The sequence below is a fragment of the Taeniopygia guttata genome, chromosome 2, assembly GCF_048771995.1.
Source record: "Taeniopygia guttata chromosome 2, bTaeGut7.mat, whole genome shotgun sequence".
NCBI classification, from domain to species: domain Eukaryota; kingdom Metazoa; phylum Chordata; class Aves; order Passeriformes; family Estrildidae; genus Taeniopygia; species Taeniopygia guttata.
Window position 1 is genome coordinate 143,947,549 of NC_133026.1, and position 23,411 is coordinate 143,970,959.

The window sequence follows — 23,411 nt, forward strand, 5'->3', positions numbered from 1 at the left end:
AAGTGATGCCACCATCCAAGGAAGAACAATTATAGCATTGAGGAGATACCAGGATCAGACCCCTCAGCTGCAATGGACAAGTGAAAGGCTAAAGAAAGGACGAGTGTGACAATTTTGCAATCCACCTAAGCCAAGTCTGTTTGACACACATTCAGCTCATGGCGGTCATCCTGTTGGTCCTGTAGTCTGGTCAAGTACAAAGGGTGGGATTTTGAAGGTCTGGTAATGCTGGTATGAAAACAGGCATGAAGCTTATTAAAAATGCCTTTCCATGGAGTGTTGGCTGGAATTTAATACATCATTTTGATGTACATGCAACTGGAAACAGGGTGTAGTACAGTTGTCATGTTTTTGATGTGTTCACTAGGGTTGTGCTGTGTATATGTAATATTCCAGGAAAACCACAACATTTAGAAAGATTATGTCATCTTGTAAATTAAACTCTGGGATTTTTTTTTTGTCCCAGCTTTCTTGAAGGAAATTTGAAACAGTTTACTAAATAGATAGAGACAGTGTTCTCACTATCTAGACACACATCTCCATACATTTACCTTCTCAAATTGTGGCTTTCCAGTTTTAACATTTCTACAGAGTTATTTTTTTAAGCTTCATACAGTGAAATATATGAAAAATTAATGGGAAAACCAGTTTGGTTTGGCAGTCTTGAGTTACTCCAGCTATATAACACATTACTTGTTTGTAAAGCATCATGGTGAGGTTTTTAAAAATGGTACCTTGCTGCTGTGGTTTAAAGATATTAGATAAGTGGCAAATGGTTAATGAATCTGTGACTGACACCTCATTTAGAAGTTTAGGCAAGCAAATGAAGGTGAAATATATCTGTGACGGACATTTCCTTTTCCCATCTTCTTGCCTGGCCAATGTCCAAGTGGGCATTTGCAATCTGACAAAGCTGTGAACTGGAGGACACATAAAAGTAAAGAGCCAGCACTTTAATGTGGTAAAAAAAGATGGTCTGAGAGCATTTCCTTAATTTTGAATATTTTGGCAGATTGGAAAACTCAGTCGTTTCCCAACTTACATTTCTTTGCTGGTCTGTTTCTGGCTCAACATTTGGGGCTTTTTCTGCAACATTCTCACTGGATTTGGGACAGAGATCTAGAATATTTGAGCAAAGTGGACTATATTACTCAATCTGCCTAAGCATGTCTTCATTATCGGCTCTCTGAGAAGTTGCAGGAGTAACCTGTTTGCAGAAGCACTATGCACTGAAATTGTTCAAACAAGGTTATTAAAGACATGGGGAAAAGCATTTAAATTAATTACAAAACTCTGTTTTGTATCCATTAATATCTACATCAATATCGACATACCTCCACAGCTAACCCCAGTAAGGATTTTACTTTTTAATTCTAGAAAAAAAATACCTGTAGTGTTTTCCACAAATCAAGCTTGCCTTCCAGCCTGAAGAATGTTACTTGCCTTCATAGCAACTTAAACACTTTCAGTGGCCTCCTGTCCTGGATTGAGATGGGTTGGGCTTGGTTGGGCTTGCTTGTGGTGAGAAAGCACCTTCTCCTCATTCTCCCCAGCCTTCTCCTCCAGTGTGCCTCTTTTATATTTTTCTTGCTTTTTTCCTATTTTTCTCTTTTTTTAACTTTTTTTTTTTTTTTTCCCCCAGAAAGGGCAGTCCTCTACATTTTTAAGCATTTTGCAGCCAACTGTACCTCTGGCAATAGCTTTCAACAAAGGTACCATATTTCCCTGCTGTCTCTACAGGCACCAGAGGTCCCATCTGGCCTCTGCAACCTCTGCTCACCCATGTGGCAGCTCCCCAGCACACAATCTTGCATGAAAGGCTTCCTGGCTGCTTTCACTAGTCTGGGAATACCACCATCTCCTCAGTATTTTGCCTGACCCTTTGTGAGGCTCTGCTTCTGTAGCATCTCCTCTGCCCCAAACACACATGAGCAGCAGAGAGGGAATTGCCACAGGATCAGAGCAATGTTTAACATTGGCAGCTGGGGATAAAGAACTAGGATTGTTTTATTTGATCATATGATCATTAAAAATAAATGAAAACATATTTTAGTCATTCAGTAAATGACAATTTCCTATCTGGAGAGATCTGTGTGGGTCTGTTGTGCAGCAGGCTGGTGGGACAGTGTGCATCTCACTGCTGTGTGTGGGGCTGGGTGGCACTTTTGCATAGGGTGGGCATACCAAACCCTACGAGCAGATTGGCTATTCCCTGGGCCAGTGCCAGGACCACGGGTGGGGCAGACCCACAGCTCAGCAGCCCCATCTTCCCTGCCCATCGTGCTGCTGAGCCTCGTGGGGACTTGTGCACACACAGAGTACACACACACAGAGCCAGGGCATGAAAAGCTCGGGCTGGTGGCATGTCCTGGTCTTTTCCAAGTGCCCTGGCTCTTGTAGGTTTGCCTGGAGCTGCCCCAGCCCTTCTCCAGTCCTGCTGCCCAGCAAACAACCCTGCCCTCCCCCAGCCCCCTCCACGCACTGACCTTGACCTGAATACCATAATCCACTCCAGCCACAAGCAATTGCAGAGAGTGGCAGGTCACCAAAGGACACTTTTTGCAGCTCTACTGCAGGTCACAGCTCACTGTGGTGCAGCTGCTTGTGAAGGAAAACTGCCTGCCATCCCCTTTCCCAACCCTTGGGCTCTTCTGGACATGCCCAGTGATGTCTGCACCCAGTGTTTGAGGCACATCCCATCAGTGCCAAAGTATGGAAGGGTCTATGGGATGTGGGGCTGCCTCTTTAATGACATCAAAACAATAACTCTCCTCCAGCCCGTAGGAGTGCTGGGTAAGCGAATGATCCCCACGCTGAGTTGCAGAGAACAGACATTGAACTGTCTGGCAGTTGCAATCAGAAGCCTTTTTTTTCCTTTTTCTTCCCCCCTAACACTGGTCAGCAGCTGTGTTGTTTATAAAATGAATGGAGCCCTTAATGAAGCAATGGATAGAAACAGTGAGAGGCTGTGTCTGTCTGTTACAAAGGGCTGAGGGGGAAGGGTTGAGCTCTTAAAATACCCTGACATCCCTTCTGTCACTTATTTAAACATTAGGCATAGCAGTGATCAGCTACCATGACAAAGTCTATATTTGGCTCAGTGGAAATGCTAAATCCACACATCAAACCAGCTGTTCATATAGAGAGACAGGGAGAGGCTTTCTGTGTCTGTGAATGTAAAACAATGCAAAATAATGCAAAGAAAAAAAGAAGCATAGAGCATGTGGGAAGGGGAAGGGCCAAGCTGCAAGGAACTCTGCTCAAAGTGTTGCATTGGTGGATGCAACAGACCCCATTACAGACACATTGAGGATTGCAGCAGATACTCTGCCCAAGATGCAAAAGCAGACAGGGAGAGGATTCCAGCACTGGAGAGAAAAAATAAGCAGCTTTGCTATAAACAGTTTTCACTCCAGCTCAGTCCATCACTCACAACACATGACATTAATCATAAACCTCAAAAATATATCTAGGTTAAATTTTCCAGCTGTTCAGTCAATAGAGGCTTTTAAAGAGGAAAGCAGCAGCATCCTTCAGCACAAAAGTCCTGTTGCCACAACAAAGTATTGGCACATCCTCTCCCAATCCCCCCCTGCAAGGACAGAGATGGGGAAGCATAGCAGGAAGTTTAGCCAGATTTTTATACAGTAGATGTTGAGGCCTAGGCACAGGTGGAAATAACTTGGATTTCAACAATGCCATCCTTTCTATTAGTGGTTTTGAAGAGTACCACTTCAGCAAAGATTTGGCATTGAGATACACTAATGCAATCAGGAAGCCTCCTGGTCCCTGGGAGCCCATCCTGTTTTCTTCCTTTATAGCCCCAAAAGCACTGTAAAGGGGGAACTGGTTATCTTCTGGAAACCTCCTGCTACCCAATCTGAATTTCCTCTATGCCACAGTAGCTTCTTGCTCCTTAGTGGCCATTCACACTTGGAAAAAGTGAGACCCCAGCTCCTGTTTTCCAGGTTAATGACTCTACAATATTCAGGCTAACACAGAAATCAGCTTTTGCAGCTCTTGGAAGGGCTTTTATAAAAATTTATAATAAATCTGCAAGCCACTTGCATCTCTTCAGTTACAACACAAGCTAAAGATGCCAGGAGACCAGTACTGCAGGGAAAGAGGAGTCATAACTCCTTGTAAAAGATAAGACACCACTCCTCTGTGCTGCCCTCCAGCTTTTATGCACAGGAACACAGTGTTCTCTGCCAAATTAAAACTTCTGCTTGCAAAGCTGACATTTGTAGTGATCTAGCAACTCCTTGCAGCTCAGAAGTGCTTGCAGATCCCTTTGTGCTGCAATAAGGCTTGGATGCATTCCTCCCCATTAAACCAAAATAAACTGCCCAGGCTTGACAGGCACACCATGGTGTCCTTGTGGAAGGAATGATTAGCCAGTCCCATAAAAGCTCAGCAAAGAACCTAACTTTGCCCTTCTTTTGTAAGATGAGCTGGCACAGGTTGCTCCTGTTTTCACAGGCACTGGCTGTCAAGCCTTTTGCTGGTATCACTCCAGTCCTGACTGCTGAATCATCACATCCAGCAGAGCCTTGGCTCAGACATGACAAATATTTGCTTTTGCATCTTTCTATCACAGGATTTTTTGATACAGGAGGAATGAGCAACCCAAAACCCTCCCAGCAAAGTCATGAAAGCACCTCTCCTTGAAAACTCCAGTATGTTAAGTAAGTCACTAGGTTAATCTTTACTTTCCTAAAGTTACAGTCTTGTAAGAGCTCCAAAAAGAACCACCTTTAGAAAATCCAAGTGGCATCTGCAATTTCAGTCAGGAGGTCTGAATAACTCCAGATATTCATGGAGAACTCATCACATCAATGGATTTAGAGATCAGAAAGGATGCAGTGAGTGTGGCACCAACTCCAGTGAGGATGTCAGACCCCAGATCTGTGCACTAGACAGTACTTTAGCCAGGGAGACAGAAAAAAGTTCAAACAGCAAATAGTATTCTGTATCATGGCTCAATATTTTTCTGTATTTCTATATCCTTTAGTGCTAAAATAGTCAGCAGCAATGCTGATGAAGTGTGTAATGTTTTCCTAGAATAGTAAGCTGGAGGAGGGAAAGCTCTGAGCACAAAAGCGGGGAATGACAGATCTGAGTAAAATCAGAAAGACTTCCTTGATACAAAGGGATGACAAGAATATATTTGGACTGAAAAATATTACTGTACTCCTGGTAAAATATGAAGACACCAGACATTGCAAAGTTACAAATTTATTTGTTTTGAAATAAATACAAATACTTCATTAAGAAACTTTTCTTGATAGACTTTACACAATAGCTTTATTCTTTCTGGAAATTGTCTGTTCTTCTCACAAAATGTTATGGATATTCTACACAAGAGCTGAAGTTAGTCAATATAAAGTAACCTAGACAGTGTTCTTCTGAAAAAGCAATCCCAAAGTATTAACATTTGCTATGTAACTGCTCAGCATTTGAGCTTTTTGTCTGTGTGAGGACTGCAATTCAGCAGGTATGCACTGGTGCCGTGGAAATCCTGTCCCACTAGCTACGGAAGGACAAACTTAAGAACACCCAACTGTGACATTCTGAGTGGCAGAAAGGTATCAAGCCACTAGCTTCAAAGAAAGCAACTCAAGGAGGCTATGCAAAGATGCAGAACCAGCAGATCATGACATTTACAAAGTCATTAGACACTGTATTCCAGAGATACAGTGTTGCTGCTCCACCACTTCATGAAATACTTTTCAGCACCAGTGAATTCGCATCAGTTTCAAATCTAGTAATTAGTGGCAGTTGAATGTACAGTATCTAATTACATGCCCATCCCACAGTTATTCATCTCTCCTGACAAAGAACAGCTGGATCTGTCTTTGCTTACAGAATTCCAAATTTATGACAATTGTGCTGGACACAAAAAACTTGAGCTGCAAAGAAGCTTTCTGAAGGAAATATCAAGCTGTTTCTGCTTAGCTGGCATGTACAGCTACCCTACTTGTTACAGCTACACCAACCTCTGCAGTTTGGTAAACCTTTTGGCCCAAGTTCCCAAACAGGAAATCCTACCTTGCTTACCAAATTTAAATCCTGTTCTCATTTGGCTAAGCAGGTTTTAGGGTCTAGGAGGGGGGAAGGAAAGGAAGACTGGAACTAAATCTCAAAAAAGTGAAATGAAAAACCTTAAAGATTTAGTTCATCTCAAAGTCACATTAAAATTGCCTATTTTAGTAGTATATTATTGTACATAGGAAAACAGGCTTGAATACTAATGAATTAGAAGGCCTATAAATGCACGATACGTTAACTTTTCTATCATTTGAAGTCAAGCTATATACAATGAATTCAACTCCAGCTTCAACATGAGGCCATAACACAGTTGTTTCATTTCCTTTTCTTAAAAGTCATCCTTAACAGTTATTTTTTTTCTCCTCCGCTTCAAAACTCATCTCAAATTGTGCCAGTTTACTTCAAGAGAATAAGAGATAAAGGGGCCTGTAACAGCTTTGATTTTAAAAGAGGGTATTGAGCAATTCTGGTTTGACTCTGAAGTGTTTACAACCACATCAGCTTTTGGCAAGTATCCTTTGGAATTTGGCATCCACTGAAGGAGGGCACAATAGCAGCAGCTGTCTGAGATACAAGAATAACGATAGAGCAAACGAGATGCTTCTTTTCTTTGGTCCCTCTCAGACCCTGGTGAACAGAGTTCATCCTACAGAATAGCTAGAGATTAATACCAGTTATGTTTTTGTGATACACAGGGGGCATCCATTACTTTTCCACACTGTGACCGGTTTTACACCTCCCGCAGCCATCTAACAGGACACTTCCATGGACTTGGGGCTTGATTGTTCAGCGTTACTTGCCGAGTTGGGCGTCAGCTCAATCCGTGTGTCTGTGTGGGAGCGGTTCCTGGAGCCATCCCCGGTGTGGGAGCGGCTCCTCGTGCCCTCCCCGGTGTGGGAGCGGCTCCTCGTGCCCTCCCCGGTGTGGGAGCGGCTCCTCTGTCCTTCCAGAGAGGTTACGCTGGAGCCAGAGGCGGTGCGGGACCTCATCAGCCTGGTCATGCTGGCGGAGGGCACTGGAAGAAGAGTCTTGCATTAATGCCTCGCTGCATGGACCTGGAAGGAAGCCCTTGCCTTCCCCTCAGCCTTAACCATCCTTGGAGGAGCCTTCATGGTTGAATGGATACTTTTCAGGGTACCTTTACGTGCAGAAGTACCTCCCCTGCTCCAGGCGTGTGGTTAAGGAGACCAAATTACTACAGTGGAATTAGTGGCCAGAGCTGAGGGATTCAAGAAACTTTAGGGCACATTGCTGTGGCTGCAAGAATCCAGAGGGAAACTGAAGAGACTCATCAGCCCCTCCCTTTACTTTTCAATATCCAACCTTTGCTGGCAGCCCAGGCTCATAGTGCATCCTCACAGCAGCTGTCAGAAGCAAATATATGAAAAACAAACATCTGCAACTCAAAGAAATTTAAATAAGGTTTTAAACCTCGTTTAAAACCAATGAGGTTTTAAATGTGTGCAGTAGATGAACCATATCCTTTTGTGCCACGAGGGGACACTATTACAAATAGTCAACCTTAAAAACGTTGAGATGAAGTAGAAGAGATATTTGTGGGTATAATCTGTTTACAAAGCTCTCTACTATTTAATAACATCACTTGGTCCGAAAACCCTTTGCCCAGATACATCATGTGTTTTTTCTGCTTGCAAATGCATATCCAAAAGGCAAAAAGTGACACATCTGGGATCAGAGACTTCCTGGGCTCGTCTTTAGATGCTCAATTAACTTCGGTAGAAAGATCAGCCATTCAATAAAACAAATACTTACTGTATCCCATTCCCTGAACAAAGTATTTGAAAGCTTCAGCAAGCTTGGCAGGCTGCAAAAGAGAGACAGAGTTATCATAGGCAGTGCTCAGTAGATTATATTACAGTGTTACAGATTCCATAGATGCCCTATCTTAACAGGGACATATTAAATATTCTCTGGGTTCTGCATGAATACTTAATTTATAAGAAAATTCCATCATTACCCTCACTAGTCATACCCCCATTATTTTACAAAATGGATTACATGCATTTGAGATCCAGGGAGCCCAAGTGGTCTAAACCTGGCTCAAAACTTGACTTGAGCAGTTCTGAGGCAGCTGAACCAAAGTAAAACAACTGGCCCCACAAAATGTACAAGGCAGTTCATACAAGACGAGTAATTGAGTAATTCCTAATCAGTAAAGAACAAATTCAGCTATTCAGAGTTGATAGTAATGTGTATAGGGCAAGAACGCTCACCAGAATATACCAGCACAACTGCCTACAACCAACACTCTTGCAGTGAGGCCCTGTTTTACTCCTCTGCTAACAGTGGCCACATAAGCTTTACAGTCTCAATTATTTCACATGAAAATATTTTTTGTGTAATTCTCTCAACCACGGCAAAGAATGGACTCTCCATAACAGAAGCAATGCACATACTACCATGTGCTTTAAAAAAACTTTTTCCCAGTTCCCACTGTTGGAGCACACATTGCCTGTATAGGGACTTCAGCTGCAGGCAAAATTACAAATTTAGCTTTTCTTGAAGTTCCCAAGCACCATTTTGTATTGCTTAGAAATCTGTTTAAATGTTAGATCACATCCCAGAACTGATTTACAAATCAGCTCTTTTAGTGAGGCAACACAAGGGCACAGGTGAATTTTAACGTTACCAGTCTGGCTTTATTAGCAGCTTGGAACTTATGCCTAAACATGTTTTAGAAACTCCAGTTCAACCACAGTCGAGTTGAGCCAGTGTATGCAATAACCTGGCATTGTTATATCCTCTCCCACTTTCTTGATTTATACTATAAATAGTCCAAGTAAAAATGTTGTTAAAATGTCAGTGTCTCAAACCTTAATCTACATTATCTTAGTAAATAGGCATAAAATAATACCTCTGCATTCCCACCTCAGTTCTTTACTTGGTTAAGATTATCAGTGAAAATAATATCCCCTCCCAGTATTAATTTTGTGCTTCATTGGTCTTTAAAGAAAAAAGAAAGCTCAGATGACCAACTGACATCATTATTCATGAAATCATAACCATCCTTTTGGCTGACATTTGGGAACAGCAAGTACCCTACAGGAAAACACCCATTTGTTGCAGTCTGACACGCTGCAGAACATGATTAGTAGGATTTCCGCCAGCCAGATCCTACCTGGGAAACTTGGGGGAGCCCACCGCAGTCAGCCATCTGAAATGGGATGAGAACAGCCAGTTAGTGTAATGCCAGAGGAACTCACTGATGCTCAGGATATATTGAAATGACCTTTATAGCTATCTGGCAAAAAAAACACTTCCTTTTGTTGTGTGAGTAACATACACGTGGCTGAACACATCAAAGCAAGCTGTTAAATGCTTATGAAAGCCACCACTGCACTCCAGAAAACCACAAAGGCTCTTGATGCTCATCAGCTGGAGCTACAAATGCTTTTTGCTGGGCAACGATTATCAGCTCCTTAGAAACCAGCCTATTAGTCCTGGTTGCAAGTTCAGCTCTGAATTACAATAACATGACTCTGTATTGACCTGGATGACAAACAGGATAGAGAAAACAAACACCTAAGGCTCAGAGGTGAGAGGGAAAAACGATTTGCTGAGATTGCTGATGGCAAGCATCAGCCTGACTCGCCAAGGGAAGCAGGGAAAGCCAAATGAGAAAAGCTATCTTGAGTGCATGAAATATTTTTGGAGCATTTCATTTTTCCTGCCACTCCACCCCTCAAAGTCAACCCAATAAAAACAGTCCTGTTCCAAGGAACACTACAAGCTGAAAACAGTAGAGTTGCAAACTACAGGAAACCCCAAATCCTATCTAGGATTAGTTAGCAGAAAAACAGGCCTGCAGCAGGATCTGGCATCAGCCATATCCCTGGACTGAGCAAAGGCTGGCCACTGATACAAGGTCTGAGACAGCATCAAACTTTCTTAGGGTGTCTGCCACACCCACATTATAGCACAGCAGTATAACTCCTCAATGTTAGGAGGGAAAAAAAATTATTTATTATCATTTTCACTGACTAGTTCACTAAAGAGAGATGCAGTAGAAGCTCTTGGCAAAGCAAGACCAAACTTGTTTCACTGTTTGCATGCTATTACTTCATCATTACTTCATTACAAGCTGAAGATTGCACTCATACTCTGAATGCCAAATATCAGCCAAAGCCTTTGCATGATGTTCTGCTGGTTTTAAGTGCATTTTATCAAATTTTCTGGAAATTAGCAGTAAGATGTCCTAGACTGTACCCTCATAAAACGCAGGTTGACCAAATTGTGGCTGATAGATTAGCTGTTGATTCACCTGACACTACTGCTGAGAGGCAAGCACAGGAACAGAATGAATTGCTTTGCACTCCTACTCTGCTCACAGCTTTTCGAACCTTTCAAAATATCTCAAGATCAGCTTTGCCAGCTCTAGTCAAATTCATTATGGGTATGTGAAATACTGAGCATTTCAACTCTCATTCCTACTATTCCAAAATGGAGGAACTGAGAAATTCCCTGCTGTCAATGTTGCCAAGAAGCCCCTAGTTTTGTTTATCCCACTAAAATACTCTCACCCTGAAGGAATTGTCTTTTTAAATCAGAATTGGATTCTCACTGTATTATCAGTATTGCAACACATCGCTCTAGTTCTGCTTTTTTAGCTAATCCAACTGGTTTTATGCGAGAGGAATGTTTATTTTGAAAAGCACAGTTTTTGTTATTACCTTCAGAAGTGTGGTCCTTGTTGGGTCCAGCTTTGAGTTGCATTCAACCTATAGAAAAGAATAGCAACATAAGGCATTGCACACAAGATTTTAAGTACAAACTCTTGTATGAAAACAGATCCAACATCTTGTTTTCTGTCTTATTTCAGATTAAGCTGAGTGTCTTATGATTCTGTGTAAAGACTCTATGTATACATACATACATCTTTAAACCCAAGTAAGTCAGCTCACTTTTTTAACTGCATTTTTTCCAGGTACAAACCCATACTTGGGAACTGGTGACTTTTTTTTCCCATCTGTTTCTGGGACTTCAATGGCAACAAGTGTTGTTTATCTTGTGATTTGGGGTCATTTGGTAGCATCCCAAGTGGTGAGTAGCCATGTGGCCACAGGCCAGCAGACTGGGCATGCCCATCAAGGCACAACATTTGAAGTCATTCTGTCATCTGGGGAGAGTTAAAATGGTCAGAAAGAAGCTCTTCACTTCCAGAGTGACCCAGGGCACAGCTCCAGCACCACACAGCAAGTTAAAATACCAGCAGCAGATTCCTCTCTAAAGGAAAATATTTGCGGTTCACTGGAACTGCTGTGGTGATTGTTCCTAACGTGGTAGCTATTAAATAATAGTGCACAGGCAGAAGGGACAAACAGCATGGAATTAATGGCAGCTCTCCTGCGGTCTGGAAGAGGAGAGCCACTGGACTGCACTGATAGCCAGCAGGGCTGCTGTGTGGCAGGGGCTCTGCTGGCCTCTTGCAGCCCCTTGGCTCGCCCACCCATCCTCAGCAGGGTGGCAAAGATGGCTCGAGGTACCCACCACGGCATCCACAGCTGGGGAGCTGTCACCGACCACCAGGAGGACAGGACACCTGCAAAGAAGCACACATGAGTGGTGTTATCTCTGCCACCCAGCCCAGACCTGCCCTGAGCTGCATTCTGTGTCTCTGGAAGGGTGAGACAGTTAAGCATGTGGAAATGATTTGGTTTGTATTCCAGACACCTTAAAGATACACCAAATCCTGCATTAGCTGCAGATCTAGTGACATGCTCTGATTTTTTGCCTGAGAACGTGTTCCTTTTGCCGGCTGGCAGCAAACCAGCCCTTGCCAGTGCTCTTATTCCTTCCTTGCTTTATAAGAAATTAAGGTGGGTATCAGCATCAAAGTCTCATGCCTACCACACCCCAGACCCCTGAGCTCCAGATTTTGGATCTGTCCATCCAATTCCAAACAGATTGTCAGAGGAACAGAGTCTCCTGTGTATAACCATCAGCAGCTGAGCTAGGAAGGACTTGACAACTTACATTGCAAAAGTTGGAGCATAAGCAAAAGCCAGATGATCTGTCAGTCATTCTCATTCCTGCTCTATCTTCCTGGAAGATTTATTTTTTGGTTGGTTTTCTAAGTGGTTTTAGGCTGGGCTTTCTTGGTTGTATTAGGACAGCTCAAGTGCCTTTAGTGCTATAGTTTCCATTAACACATTGCTGCGTGAATCTAAATACACTTTTCAAGTACTTTGTAAGCACAAATTTTTAGATGCACAGTGACAGAAACTACTTAAATTTCAATTTCAGTATGTTTTCCAGGTCTGAAGAGAGGAGCTCTTCCTAATGGCAGTCCCTGACTTGCAGTAAGCTTTCAAATAAAACACTTACTGAAGGGTGACAACATTCACTCCAGGAACAGGGCGCTCAATCTCCAGGTCTCGCCGACTGAAAAAAAAAAAAAATAGAGAGGACGTGGGAATTTTGATACATGGGAATTTTATAGATACTTCTATATTCTTCTAGTTTAGAGAAAGCACAGACACTCTCATGCTAATTTAATCTGACATATGTGGTGGCCTCCATAACTGACGTAGAACCACACTTAGACTGAAGGATCAATGTTGTAGTTCAGTCCCAGTGTATAACCTTTCACCCCACAAATGCTCAAGGTCCTTCTCCAATAAGCAAACCACCTGAGATCCCTAAAGGCACTACTAAGCAAAACTTCATACTGGGGGAAAACATGTAATCCCACCATGCAAGACATACTCTCTAAAGAGCTGGACAGGTTCTGAAAAGTTTCCACTTAGAAATCAGGTAAATGTATTTACCTGTTGTAAGAGTTGACAAAGAGCTGAAGGTTGGTTTGATTCATATCATTAATGATATGCTGACGGTAAGTGTGGATCAGGTCATGGTTGCTGTGAATCTCTTCCTAAAGTGGAGACAGAATTATTCAGAACAGGGGCTATTTTCTGAAAGGATCTGAAGACATGGCACAGTAGTTGTGTATCAGACTCATAGATATGAGATGCACAACAGGAGTGCACCTTGAGGGAAGGGACAGCTTTCAGCACCCAGTGAAGTCACCCAGAATTAATACTAGCTTCGGATTGCAGTACCACAATTTTCACTTGAAAATACAAATATGTTGTAATGTTTAAATCTCACAATTGCAAAACATTGTAGTGCAGATGGTTACAGTCAGACAAGTGTGAGGTTTTAAAACAAACAAAAGAAGATTCAGGGTAAGAAGCCTAATAAATGTTTCCAGGGTGAAGCAGATGTTGAAAGCTTACAAACATGTAATGTGGAACTTAATTTCACAATAGTAAATAACTAAGCTTCGAGGACTTCAATCAGTAACATTTTCAAACAGTTGGGTTCTAAAGTCTTTATAGATTAGTTGCTTGTTCTGCTGGAATGGAGTTTTCCATTGCATTTACTAACAATTTCAGGCACAACGAAATACCCCCAGAAAACAGCCCAGCACTTTGCATAGGTTTGCACTAGAGAGCACTATTAATACTAATAACCAGCTGCCACAGAGCTACAAGTGCTTTATATTAAAAAAAAAAAACAAATCTGTGGAGTTTTTCAGCTCACAACACGAGCGTATACAACTCTTATACTCGAGTTTAAGTGTTGGCTGCCTAGACAGGGAGCTGCACCTTTTAGAGTTATCACAACTAGATACACTTGAGTACTCAGGACGCAGAAAACCCCATGGCAGAATTCTGCCCAAAATGCTGGGGCTAGTATGAATCCCATCTCAGTTTAAGTTCGTCTTTTGTCGTTTAACTGAAAGCTTCTGCACTCCTCCCAGCCCCAGGAGGTAAATACAGATGACTGAAGACATCAGAGGAACATTACCTTTCCAAATAGATGTGAAATGACCATGTCTGGCAAAGCATTTGTCCAACCTGAAATCTGAACAGCAAGATTACCTAAGTAAGTGCTATTAACAACACAGCCCCTGAACATCTTCCAATTACCCATAAACAGACCAGTGGATGTTTCTCTGCTCTCTCTACATGTAGAATATCCTAAACTGATATTTTTCCCCCTCAATACAACTAGAACCCCATTAAGGGTTTGAGTCATTCTTATCAGATGTCTTCACTAATGCAGTTATAGAGGGAACACACTGCTAGGGGCAGAGGTGTATAGGGAATCTCTCCCTGCAGGAACACCAAGCAAACCAGCCTGGTGGCTGAACCCCACTGCCCACTCTCCTCCCTAACAACCCACCCTGACAATGCAATGGGACTGGCACCAGAAGCTCACAGCCCACAGTAAATGCTTCTGCTTTGGAAGGACACAAGAACATAAGGCACCTGCTGTGCTCCCGAGGTGAGCAATACTCACACCTTGAGAGGTGGAACGCAGAGGCACAGATATAGAAGAATTTAATGCACTGAGGCATTGGGTGAGAATTGAAATGGATCCAGTTCATTTCAGCAAGGAAAAGTGACTATGTTTCATTTAAATAAGTTTGTCTATCAGTTTATTTTTATAAGTTTGATATAGGAATATATTTAGCAACTAAGCCTTGAAAGAATGTTACATCCTGGCTCTGCAAGTTTCTCCTAGGAGTTTCTTTTATGTCAGCATCTTCTGGCTGTATAAACCATCTGTAGCCAATGCTCTTTTCTGAGTCCTTTTGGCACCTAAGACTCACAGATTATTGCAACATGGAGGATGCTGTTCTGGACATTTTTCTGTGCTCTGCTTCATATTTTGGGCTGTGTTGGTAAACAAAGCCATGGACAAGAAAGCACTGAATGCTGCACTACACTTGAAGTTTTCTTGAGAGATGTTTCCAAAACTACCATGTCCAGGTAAACTGTTCTCCCCAGCAGTTAAGAGCTGCCCAGTAGCTCCATTGTGCCACATGTACCTGTCTTCTCCAGTACTTATTTTTAACACCAGCCCTGTATGAAGTTCTTTTGCAAATGGAAGAATAAACACAAAAGGAATTAGCCCAGGATGTTTAATATCTGCAGCCATGCCCTGACATACAAGACTGCCAAGCTCCTCATGTCCCACAGGATTGCAGTAAGGTTCATTTTTCTAACTTAAAGATGTTTACCTTAGTTGCTGCCCAGTCCATCCAACCTTCAGCACAAGGGTTTACATTAATGAGAACTAATCCCTCCACCATCTCTGCATGGTTTAACTGCAAAAGAGAAGATCTAACATTAATCAGATATCCTTTGCAGCTCAACAGTCAGCAAAAAATTTAAATTAGCAAATTGGGGATAAAAGTGGTAGGTCTAGTTTTATCTTGCAGAAAATAAGCATATGTATGGGAAAAAAATTCATTAAAGCAATTCAACTGAGCAGCTGGAGAACATTAGGATTTAACTTTTTCTCCACCCTCAGTTTAAATAGAGAACTCCCATTATAAAAACCTTCTGCAAATTAACTGGGTAGAGCCCAGGCCTTAAAATGGAAAATCTAGGTCTTCTGGATTAGCTATCCTGCAGATTGTGGTATTTCACTTAAAAGCTTGGCTTGCATCCTTAACTGGGCATGGCAGAACAGGAATTCTTCATGCACGCTATGGGGACAAAAACGTGTAAGGGAAATCAGGCTTGAGGCTTTAGGGAAGCTCCACAAAACTTACAGCAAATCTGGTTAAAATGTAGGCACCAGCTCCAGTTCCCATTCCTATGATGGTCTTCAGCCTGCACAGCAATAAAACAGAAGAGACAAATGAGGAAGGGTGCTGAAAATAGAATTACACCAGTAGCCTTCCTCTTTTACATGCCAGTGTGTAGCTGCAGAAGGGAAGGCTCAGCTTGGGCAAGCTCTGGACCCTCAGCAATGTCAGTGGCCCCAGTAATATTTGCAGGACCCCAGTCCTTCTGCATTGCAGGGTAGCAGCTATCCTCACTTATCTTTAAGTAAATATACTGAGAAACCACAGCATTGTTCTGATCCTGGGAGGAAATGATTAGTCTCTGCCAAAAAAAAACTTATAAGATACAGACCTGAAATCTGCAGCCTAAATACAAAGCTCCCCCATCCCCAGGCTCCCCCTCCCTTCCCCACCACAGCTATCCAACTGGGGCACTGGTTCCTCTCTAACAGGAGGCTGGCAGGGAAACATCATCTGCTATCCAGTCACTGGGGTGATGAAGTTTAAACTTCATAACCAAACAGGGCAGAGACAAACCAAATATTTGCATTGACTGAAATCAGATTGAAAGTATCGCCTTCAAGGTCGTAAAAAATACATGGAAGGGAAGGCTAGACAAAACCACTGAGAAAAACAGATTATTCAATGCTTTTAGGAAAATACCTGAGGATAGTTTTAATTCTCATTAGCAATATTAAACCAAGATTTTGTAAATACACTCCAGTTTCATTGATTTTCAAGGTACTGATGTTATTGGTCACATTTTTTGTGCAGTTCAACAAAACTGATGACCTTGTGCCTGACATTAGGCAGTTCAAAAAATACACATCCCCTAAGGAGGGAGTGAGGTAACCTAGCCCACAGTACTGTAAGAGCTGGTTATAATTGTGCATGTTAATGTCTAAACTGGGGGAATGGTCCTGCCTGTGTTTTCCAAAGCTGACTAACCCTGAATGCCAAGTTTTCTCTGCTTGTTCTAAAAACCCCTTGAAGGTGTCTACCTGCCCTCTCCACTGTGTACCAGGAGCATGAGCTCCACAGAAAAGGAACCTTTTCAGCTACAGCTCCTGCTAAAGCTGAGCTTTAAGGGAGGAAAAATCCCCAGATCTGGTGCAGGTAGATAACCCAGGAACACTGCCACTAGGTCTTTCAGCACTGGTAACCTGGTATCTGCACTTGGCAGTAGAAGAGGCTCAGGGAGGTCAGACTGACCCCCTAGAACACTCAAGCCACAGAAGCAAAACAGTAAATTTCTTCATATGGGACTGTGGTTTTTTTTTTTTTTTTCCCTGCTTAACCACACAGGAAAACGTGGGTTGTTACAGCGGGAAGAACAGATTGTCTGTGCCCTGCCCCTGTGAGGGCTATACACAGAGAATACTGGAGGAAGCCCCTAAATTAGGCACATGGGATTTCTCCTAAGTTGCTTCCTGTTTAAAAATAACCAGAAATTTCAAAAAGGGCCAAAAAATAAGCTCTTTCAGAAACCAAGGCAAAAGCAATCCATCTGTAACAGAGGAATCCAAAAGAACCACAAGTGTATTTCTAGCAAACAAAATGCCAGACAGCCAAGCTAAAACAAATGCCTACTCTTTCAGTGAGCCACACAGAGAGAATGAGAAAAATAAGTAAGCAATTCTGCACTCACCCAAACTGTTTCAGGATTCCAGGAATCATTTCAGCAAGCTGATCCATGGAGGGATACACATACCTAAAAGAAGCACGTTTTTGAGGAGTTATGACACCACATCCAGCAGTGCACACTGGCATATTTAGAGACACAGTGATCACTGCAGAGCTTGTTCCAAATGTGGTAATCATGAGATCACTGAGTATATGAGCTGAATTTAAATCAAGAGCAAACACAAGCAATTTTGCAGAAATATGTGCATAATCTATATGAATATTCTATATATTACAGGAGAATAGACGTCTAAGAACAAAACAGACTATAGTGAATCTTTCCCAAGCAAAGTTTACACTTAGAACTTATGAAAAAGTTTGAACAAGAGAGGAGTTTCCAACCACATTCACTATGTTTGTATTTCTAGTCCACCATGAAAAAGTTTCCCAGTATTGGATAATCAGAGACTACAGAAATGACTTTTAGATATTTGACAAAAAACTTACATGCATGTTTTTAGGGACACAAACATTACCACAGGATAAATGAGAACAGCTTTCCATTAATACTGATGGAGAAAATGAAGGCATAAGAAAGGCTATGAAACTGATGAAGAAGGCTCAATAAAAACAGCTGTTTGTTAATGCTCCTGGTCTTCTTAAAAGCAGAAATAAAACTCAGAGAAGGAGATTCTGAGCAAATTCTCAACTGAGTAGCACGTGGAAAAAAATCTATCCAGAGTAGAGCTGGAAAACATCTGCCTAGGATGTATTTAAATCTCTGTTATACCTAATTATTCTCTAGTTTAGTCTCCAAAATATAACCAAACAAAAACCACCAAGGACTGCAAAACATTTTAGTTTTTTAGATTTTCTTTTTGGGAAATTAAACCTTAACATGACAAAAGCTGGTCTGGGAGACTTTATTGAAGCCTTTCAGTACTTAATGGAGACCCATAAGAAAGAGGAGGATGAACTTTTCAGCAGGGCCAGTTGTGATAGGAAAAGGGGTAATGGCTTAAACTAAAAGAGGGTAGATTTAAATTAGACCTAAGGAAGAAGTTTCTTTACAACGAGGGTGGTAAACCCTGGAACAGGTTACCCAGAGAGGTGGTGGATGCCCCATCCCTGCAAACATTCACAATCAGGTTGGACAGGGCTCTGAGCAATCTGATTAAGTTGTCCCTGCTCACTGCAGAGGGGTTGGACTAGGTCCTGCAAGTTTCCCTTCTAAACCAAACCATGATTCTATGGCTTAATTTGGGAATGCTGGTCTCCCAGTTGAAGGGCAGGTAGAGATAACACAGCTTCTTACATGATGATATCAATTCTTTGCCAGCCACAGATCACAATGGCTGCCCTCTGCAGCTGACCACTCAGAAGTGTTAACACTTGCTCAGGACATGAGGGCTAAGGCACTTAAAAGCTCATGATTTAAACAAATGCAAAGACAGGGTGACTGAAATAGCTTTGTAGGCTGCTCTCTCATACAACTGGGCCATTGCAGCTAACAGCAGCATCAGACCAGCTTAAATATTAAGCAGGGAAATAGACTGGCTCATGCAGTAAGGGTACTTATAAGCTCCTTAATGCGTAGTTCTTACAGAACAACTGCTCCTTGCCTTGTACCCTGCCCTTGGCATGTTGGCTGCTCCCTTCCTCAGCCAAGCTGATTCTTGTCCAAGGGGCATCTCAAGGTAAACCCATCTCACTTGCCCTAAACAGGTGAAGCATTTTGGCAATGGCAGTGCTCATGGCTCACAAGGTTTCCCATTGTACACGGCACAGCTCTCTACAACCTCCTGTGGGGGCTCCTCACCCTCTTACTGCCCAACAACCTGGATTTGCCAGGAAGGTCATCAACTTAATCTACCATGCTGCCATTTCATAAAGACCACAGATTTGTGAGGGATGTTAATTAGAGGTTAATTCTTGTCTTGTTTATAGCAATCATTTAGTTTTCATTTAGTATTTATATTCAGGATGTCATTACAAAACAAGCTAACTCAATATTTAAATTGACAAGATGTAGATATCTGTTAAGGAATTGCTTTACAAGTTAGCAGAGCTAAAACACAAAATTGCAGCCACAAAGTCTGCTGTGAGCTGGCACAACAAAGCACAGCTCCCAAAACTCCAGTACTTAGAAATACTGTCAGGATTTAAGTTCAAAAGCCAATTACTGTGTTTGCTGCAAGTACTTTTAAATGAAACTGCAGATCAAGACTTTTTTCCAAAATGAGGGTAACTATGAAAGCATGGGCTGTTTCCCTGACAACTCACCCAGCCTGGAAAGATGGTGCTCCATCCTGCTGGCCAGGTGCATCCACATGGCAGACTGCAAAGTGCTGGGTGATTTCCTGCATATCCTCGAAGTTGAAGAGAGGATTGAAGCATGTTTTGTCTTGGGAAGGAAAAGGAAATATAAAATAATTGTCTGAAGGAAATATTAAGTTTGCAGCTACAAAAATAATTTATTCATCTGCCCTGCAGGTTAATGAAAAGTTGAATCAAGCAGATCAGCTAAGATTTTCCATCTTATTTTTGTACCTACTAGCAGTATTTACTTGGTACACTTAATTCCTCAAAAAATTATTCTTTATGCAAAGTTAAAATACTAACAAAATTTAGCCAAGGGTATTCATCCCAGGTATGTCCTAGATTAAATTATCCATTTCCTTGTCCATTTTCTTTTTCTCTTTCATTATGCCAAGATGAATGTAGGGGGAAAAAATATTCAAGGCTAAGATTGTGACTTGTGCTTTTGCCCAAATATTACAAGTTAAACATTATGTGATCAACTGCTGCAGCTCAAGACAGAAGCATCTTTTTTGGGCTACTCAGTGCCATAGGCTCCAAGGCTTGAGGTGATCTGATTTCTGATTTTTAAGCAATATTAATATAGGGAGAGGATTAGCATATTTTCCTTCCAGTGTGGAAAGTACCATCTTTGAGATGCCTAGAAAATGGTTCCATACTCTGTGTGTTTCTGAATGTCCTCGCACAACACATATGCAGAATCTTGGCAGAATATAAAATACTTTTAGCTCAAATCAACTTTGGAAGAATATGCAAGTCCAGAACAACTTTGTAACTCTGGAAAGAAAAAGGTGTAATTTAATGTTAAGCTCTAGATTTTCTCTACACTGATTCACTGAAAATCAAAATTAAAGATACTTCCACAAAACACAGGCAGGGAAGCATGGGGGTTTTTTTGTCTTAATAGTAATATTCACCCCCTTGCCAGCCCATAAAGATAAGTAGGTGTTTTAAAATATTGATAACTGATTAAGAAACCATGAACTGTGTGCAACAAATAGGACTGACAAAAGAACAAACTAGGGCAGGTATGGCTATTAACTCATATGACAGATAAGATAAAAGGCATTTGAAGTCTTTTTTCCTAATGCTGGCTAAGGACGCAAAGCCAGCACTCATTTCATACTGACTTGACACATAATTCATATAAACCCAAGCAGCACAAGGCTGCTTATCAGACAGGACCCAAAGCCCCAGCAAACTTCTTTTTTCAGTCCTGTTGGCAGTACACCTTAGCCTCCCCTTGAGAATTTTTACAGCATTCATACACAGTCACTGTGAGATACCAGAGATCTTTTGCCTATTTAACTGAAGTATTCCAGTTATTTACTGAGCAGGGATTAAAAAATCTGAGAATTACACTTGCTATACGAGTTAGGCGCCATCTAACAGCTTCCAAGGTGCACAAACAAGCAAGGACCAGACAGGGTTCTCTAACCACTGCTGCTTTCCCAGCTCTGATTATGGCAGTGCTGTGCCAGAAGCCGTGTTGGGAAAGGCAGAGCCCACTTACGGTTCAGCCCGATGTCGTGGTAGGTGAGGATGGCCGGACGGTTCCCCCGGACAGTGCCGCACATGGTGACACGCACGGAGCCATGCACAGTCTCCACATCCTGCTCCTGGGAGAGAACAGCAAGGGTCTGTCAGGGGTGGTCCAAGTGCTCCAGAGCTGCTGCAGCAGAGCCTGATGGACCACGAGCACATCCCAGGGTCTGCTCTGCAATCCCATCCTGACACCCCCTGTTCTGCCCCACGGTGGGGGCTCTGTGCTGACATTTTACATTTGACTGTCACCACCTCCAGTCCACAGACAATTACAGAAGCACCCAGGCTGCTAACTCTAACCACATGCTGAAGGAACAGTTAAACAGTTTTTAACCACATTAAGAGGCAGGATAAGAAAACAAAGCAGATTTGTTGTGATGACACCTAGAATAACAAGAGCTTACAATTACAACCCTCAAAATCTGCAAAAGTACAAGTCACCCTGATAAAATATTTCTGATTTATAGGAAAAGAACTCTAGCTGAAAAAATAACCACTATTCCCCAAAGAAAGCAGCATTAAGCAGGTTGTACATGGTTATTTGCCATAAGGATTTATTGCACTGTGAAGCTTTGTGGTTGCAGTAGTCTTCCCCAATAAAATCAGCAGCCACATGTATTTGTTTTAAGGCTTGTGATATACAGACCCGAGCATAAACCCAACTGTCTAAAGTTTACTAACAGAACAAAATAACCACAAAATTATTCTGGTGCTTATCAGAAAAAACAACATGAAGAAGTAAACTGGTATTATTTGGTATAACAGCGTTATGTACTGCTTACTCATCTTAAAGCCAAGGGCACCTTCATTAACAAATCAAAGTCCCCCTGAGCACCATCTTTTGGATCTCTAAGTTACATGTGACTTACACAAAGGATACAACAGTTTGTTTCTTTTCCACTTGAACTTCAGATGGGCACAAACAATTTGGTATTTTGCCAACATGCATAAGGGAATCACAAACCAACAGTTATTTCTGACACTTATTTACAGTACAGTTACACTCACATAGCAATGAAAGAAATAGATAGGCAGTAGGCAGTGTGTGCATCTCACCAGAATCCTTTATTTACTGCACAGGACACAGATGTGATCCATGTCATTCAGTGCAGTGCACTGCCTGCTGCTGCTGGGCTTGCTTGACTTGTTATATGCCGTAACACTGAGGGGCAAAGTCCGAGATAAATTAAAATCTATCAAAAATTACGCTGTAGAAATCAGAGGTGTACAGCCTCTGCAAAAACCTTTTAAAAAGGTTTGATTACCTTCCGATATCTGGGGCAATAATTCAATCTAAATCTCAACTCCTTAATTTGATACAAGGAATGCACTGCACATTTTGTTGCAAATAAGTATTCTAGTCAACACCATTCTACATTTCATCTATTTTCCTTTAAATTACACAATTCCATCAGTTCAAAGTTACAGCTGAGGCAGTGAATCAAGCTCTATCCCCCCTTGTACATAGGACAAGTTAAGCATTGCTGGTCTCTGAACTATACTCCATCAAAACTCTAATTTTCAGATTCTTTGTCTCCTTAGAGACTCATTCCTCTGCATACTCACTGCATTACTTATCAGGTAAGCTGTATCTTCCACATCCAGGACCATCCTTAGGCAAAACAGGGTGACAAATCCAGCAAGTCAAACAGAGGACAGGTGGCAGGTTTTTATTTTGCCCCAGCAGGAAACTGGGTTATATAGACAAGCTGCTCTCCTACATAGGCTTATGACTCCCATAATGCCCAGCTGGGGAAACCAAAACAGACTAAATCACGAGGATGTCACTCTTAAATAGGATTTGAGCCAGGTTTGACCAGGGGAAGAATGTACTCAAAGGTCAGACACCAAAGATGAACTAAGTCCTTGCCACACAATGTACAAAGTGCCAAATATCAAACCTTTAGCACAGTCTTTCCTGTTACTGTTTCCATCAGATTTTGAGAAGTTTATCTTCATTTCATGTTTTGTTACCTGAAACGCTGAAACACCCCAAACTTACACTAAATTAAATCAGAATTGAATTCTTTCCTAAAAGCCAGTATTAAAGCTTCCAGTAAATGCAAAAGACTGAAAAAATAGTGTAAGTCACAGTGATTCTGAACAAAAAAACAAGGCTTTTTAAATGTTTGATATCTAGTATTTTCAAAGTAGATAAGCACCATTTAGTTTAAAGGATTCCTACATCACCACACTAATATAATCAAGTTCAGCTTTTGGTGGAAAATACAGTATTGTACATTATACATTGAGTAGGTTATTAATATATACT

At 41.7% G+C, this 23,411-nt stretch overlaps 1 protein-coding gene across 1 annotated transcript in view; it reads right to left on the bottom strand.

Annotated features, from left to right (window-relative positions):
* Positions 1 to 5,222: 5,222 nt before the first annotated feature.
* NDRG1 (N-myc downstream regulated 1) overlaps positions 5,223 to 23,411 on the bottom strand; it is a 39,466-nt gene continuing 21,277 nt past the window's right edge. The window contains exons 4-16 of the mRNA XM_012572127.5: positions 21,108 to 21,213; positions 19,559 to 19,679; positions 17,301 to 17,363; positions 15,638 to 15,698; positions 15,101 to 15,187; positions 13,882 to 13,938; positions 12,840 to 12,943; positions 12,397 to 12,453; positions 11,560 to 11,611; positions 10,743 to 10,790; positions 9,191 to 9,226; positions 7,825 to 7,876; positions 5,223 to 7,066 (exon numbers count right to left, since the gene is read on the bottom strand). Coding sequence (XP_012427581.4) covers positions 6,801 to 7,066; positions 7,825 to 7,876; positions 9,191 to 9,226; positions 10,743 to 10,790; positions 11,560 to 11,611; positions 12,397 to 12,453; positions 12,840 to 12,943; positions 13,882 to 13,938; positions 15,101 to 15,187; positions 15,638 to 15,698; positions 17,301 to 17,363; positions 19,559 to 19,679; positions 21,108 to 21,213 — 1,110 coding nt within the window. The 3' untranslated portion in view covers positions 5,223 to 6,800. The remainder of the gene's footprint in view (positions 7,067 to 7,824; positions 7,877 to 9,190; positions 9,227 to 10,742; positions 10,791 to 11,559; positions 11,612 to 12,396; positions 12,454 to 12,839; positions 12,944 to 13,881; positions 13,939 to 15,100; positions 15,188 to 15,637; positions 15,699 to 17,300; positions 17,364 to 19,558; positions 19,680 to 21,107; positions 21,214 to 23,411) is intronic.